A 4,344-nucleotide genomic window follows, 5' to 3' on the forward strand; every position below is an offset into this window, starting at 1 on the left:
GTGGATGAGCCAGGAATAAAACCCAAGTCCCTGGAATTGAATTCTTGTATCCACTCCACTGGAATCTGCTGGACTCTGCAGTGTAAGTAAGGCTAAATTAGATATGATCCCAGCAATGGCTTTTGGCTTGGGTTTTCACAGGAGCCCAGGAAAGTGGCATTTAATTCTCTTAGTCTCCACTGATAATCTCAGACATTGTGGCTAAAGTAATATACAAGTATGGTCAGGAGTTCTGCAGCTGAGATGTGTTCAACCATAGAGATACCAGACAATAGGAACATTTCCAAGGTGATTCCACTTAGGGCCTTAGGAAAATTTTTCCCAAAATACCACCACCAACTGGTGTCGTCACTTAACCGTTGGGACGGAACCAGCAGGGAGAAGCCAGAATTGAAATGCTGACCATTTTGAAATGGAAGTCACTCTGTAAATTGCAAAATTTGTTGTATTTCCCCTAGATGAAACCCACAACAAACAAATGCCATGGAAATCAAACGACCATCACAGAATTCATCCTCCTGGGATTGGGGACATTCCCTCAACTGCACATTCTTCTCTTCCTGCTGTTTCTAGTGATCTACATTGTGACTCTGGCCGGGAACATCCTCATCATTGCACTAGTTGTGGCTGATCAGCACCTTCACACCCCCATGTACTTCTTCCTGGGGAACTTGTCCTGCTTAGAGACCAGTTACACCTCGGCTATCATGCCCAGGATGCTGATAAGTCTCTTGACTGGGGACAGAACCATTTCCGTTCATGCCTGCCTCACACAATTATATTTCTTTGGTTCTCTGGCAGCCGCTGAATGTTCTCTCTTATCTGTGATGTCTTATGATCGGTATTTAGCGATATGCAAACCTCTGCATTATTCAGCACTCATGAATGGCAGTTTCTGTATCAAGCTGGTGGCCGGGTCATGGATAGGTGGATTTATGTCTGTTGCCTTCTTAATATTTGTGATGTCACAATTAACATTCTGTGGGCCCAATGAAATTGACCATTTCTTTTGTGATTTTAGCCCAATAATGAAACTGTCCTGCAGTGACACCCACACCGTGGAAGTTACTTCTTTCATAATTTCCTGCATATTTACATTGCCTCCATTTCTGTTGACCCTAGCATCCTATGGTAGTATCATCTCCACCATCCTGAGAATTCCTTCCATCACCGGGAGAAAAAAGGCCTTTTCCACCTGCTCCTCTCACCTCATTGTGGTGTCAATTTTCTATGGAACTCTAGTCATTGTATATTTGTTATCAGACTCTGATGCACTGAGGGACCTGAACAAAGTGTTCTCTATCTTTTATGGAGTCCTCACCCCATTGGTCAACCCCCTGGTATACAGCCTGAGAAACAAGGAGGTGAGGGAAGCTTTGAGAAAAACTGTCCTTAGTTTGCAAGATCATATCTCCATGATTGGTCCATTAAATATATATAAAAAATCTGACTCACACAAGTAGTCCATACTCATCTTTGTGTGCCTGTTGAACTCATGCATATCAGAATCAGGACTCCCTGAAAGCAAGTGCAGACTCTGAGTGCTGCCTGCCTCTGGCCGTCTGACACATTTTGGAGGAAAATTAGAACACCAAGCCAAAGCCTTAAAAATACACTGCACCTCCTGCTCCCACTCTAAGACTGAAGAATACTGTGTAACCTCCCTGATCTTGGATTATTTATTCTTGGAGTCTGGATGACTTTGCAAGTAAATACCTTAATTAGTTCATGAGAATAAAATAATTAAGAATGTGTTCTGCTTGAAATTTAGCTTTTGCCATCACCTTTCTTTCTCCCAAGTGATCTTAAAACTGGAATAAACATACTCTTCACACTTTCCACAGCATTAATCCTCATTTCAAATAAGTGTGTAGGCTTCATTTGAAGATATTAGGTTTAATGAAGCTAAATTGTTAAGAAAAGTTGTGTCTAATCATTAGATTAAGAATAAATTATACACATGGCCGAGTCAGTAGGTCAGGTCATTCTTAAAGTGGGCCTTGGCGACATCTGAGGTAATTCAATGAATCCTCACTCTTTTTCTTCTGATAATTTGCATACTACAGTTCTATTAGATGAAATGGCTCCAAGGGAAGGTAACTATACAGGTGGGCCAAGTGTTGTCAATGATGGCTTGGCCCCCATTGGTGTTATTCAAGGCTCCATGGCCACAAGCTACCTGCTCCTGTGCTTCATCAGGGTAGTGGTGGTTCTCCGTTACGCTGTCCCAGGACCAGCCAAGGGAAGGATTTCTGACTCAGGAAGGCACAGTTCCCTCTTCTCTGCCACCCTTTGCTCCCTGGCAGCAGTAATTTGCTGCTGGCCAGGTAATTGGGGCTGGAAATTAAAATTCTACCATTCCCTGATTCTTCCTGGCCACAGCTTGTTAAACTAGACTACAGCCTTCTTAAAGTGTCGTGCCCAAAACTGGACACAATTCTCCATCTCAGTCCTCACTGGTGCCGAGGAGAGTGGAACAATTACCTTTCATGTCTTCAACATGATGATCCTTTTAATACACCTGTTGCAAGGTAGAAATGTTTGCAATAATTTATGACTCCTATGGGTCCCTTAATTTCCTCTATATTTGTCATGATTACCCATTGAGGGGAAACTGATTACGTTTGCTCTCAGGGCAGCCTAAAAGACATAGATGTGTGTGTCTCCTCCCTGTCTGAGTGCAATTAAGAGTCATTAAGGAACTGGTTTAAAAGTACCCAGATCAATAAGGTGGCCAGAGAGACAATGCCAGCTCCAATGACTCATACAATTCTAAACCTCTTCTCCCAAGTGCTTGCAACCCCTTTCAGTTTAGTGTCATCTGCAAATAGTTTAACAATTAGCATATAAGATAGATATGTATAGGGTAGATAGAACTAACTAGCTAGCTACCAAACTAAGATATTAAATCCAGAATCATTTGTAACAAAATCTGAGGACTCTAGGACCTAAAGGAATAACATCTTTGCACGTCAATTAACTGCAGGCTGCTATACTTGCTTTGTCCAGACACTAGAGGGAGACAGGATCTTCTGCACATAGATGGTGCATATTTACAATAGGATACCACATTCACTGAACTAATGAGGTCTTGCTGATCCACCAAAGAGGAGAGATGGGAGCCAGCATGGTTGCAGCATGCATGACATTTCCAATTGCATTCAGCTATGGGATAAGTTTCTAGAATTGAGTGATGTCACCCCTGTGCTATAAATCTATTTACATTAGGTGTGGGAGGGTATGGGTTAGGACAGGGGTCAAAATTCAATTGTCTGTTAATTATTGGGCTTCATCATGACTCATGTGAGTAGCCCCATTAACATCATTGGAATTTTGTCTGAGTAAGAATTCAATAAGTCCCTGAATGTTTGATATTTACTTTTTCAAGGATTTGGAGTTGCCATACATGGCTGTCATGGAGAGCCTCATTCAAGGCTATGACAGAATTGAGGCAGAGTAATGACTGGCTGTTAAAGAGGACCAGTCCCTATTATTGAGTGTGATATATGGGAATGGACAGGGGGGGTGGAGGAAACAGCCCAGCTCCACCCAGATACTGCCCAGGGACCATGTTCTTCCTGTCTGCCACAGTGTACAACGTGGTTTGAACTATTTATGCATTGCGATGGGAAAATTGCACCCCAAAAGGAGCTGGGAGATAACGGCAGAAAGAAGATACTCAGCATTCAAGGGTAGGAAGATAGAGAGGAAACAAGTTTCCTTCCCTCCAGGATGTAAGAAGATTGAGGGAGATCCTAAAATGATGATGAAGAGAAGTAATAGGTGAGAGGTGATGATGGTCTAACTCCATAATAGACTCATAGACTTTAAGTTCAGAAGGGACCATCATGATTATCTAGTCTGACCTCCTGAAAATTGCAGGCCACAGAACCTCACCCACTCCCTCATTTAATAGACCCATAACCTCTGACTGAGTTACTGACATCCTCAAATCTTGATTTAAAGACTTCAAGTGGCTTGATTCTCTTTACAATCCCACCAGTGTAAATTAGAATGTTTTTAAATTATAAATAGGTGCTACAAAGTGGGGAATCAGGGCCACTAACTCAGTGAAGATTAACCATGTTACCATTAACTGATGGCAAAATTCCCTCGCATGATGGATAAATTGTATGAGCCCAGATTCTCTGCTGGTGTGAACTGGAGTAGATCCATTAAAGAACTACCCTATAATCTGGAGATCTGACCCTGGGACTTCCATCAGTGTTGTATGGATGCCCCAGCAGTGCAGGCCTGATCAATAAAGCTCCTGGTTATTTACTTCACTGTCAAATCTCATCACAATGGTTTTGACTAAAGCTTTTCCAGGTGATGCCTTTTTTT

At 42.3% G+C, this 4,344-nt stretch overlaps 1 protein-coding gene across 1 annotated transcript; it reads left to right on the forward strand.

Annotated features, from left to right (window-relative positions):
- Nucleotides 1-458: 458 nt before the first annotated feature.
- LOC113407741 (olfactory receptor 11A1-like) lies at nt 459-3,456 on the forward strand (the record flags this gene model as incomplete). Its single annotated transcript, XM_026657697.2, has 2 exons — nt 459-1,364; nt 3,389-3,456. Coding segments are annotated over 2 exons (974 nt in total), but the record flags the coding sequence as incomplete, so codon positions are not given.
- Nucleotides 3,457-4,344: the final 888 nt, after the last annotated feature.

Source organism: Terrapene carolina, unplaced genomic scaffold (genome assembly GCF_002925995.2).
Source record: "Terrapene carolina triunguis isolate 2854851 unplaced genomic scaffold, T_m_triunguis-2.0 Scaffold271, whole genome shotgun sequence".
NCBI classification, from domain to species: Eukaryota; Metazoa; Chordata; order Testudines; family Emydidae; genus Terrapene; species Terrapene triunguis.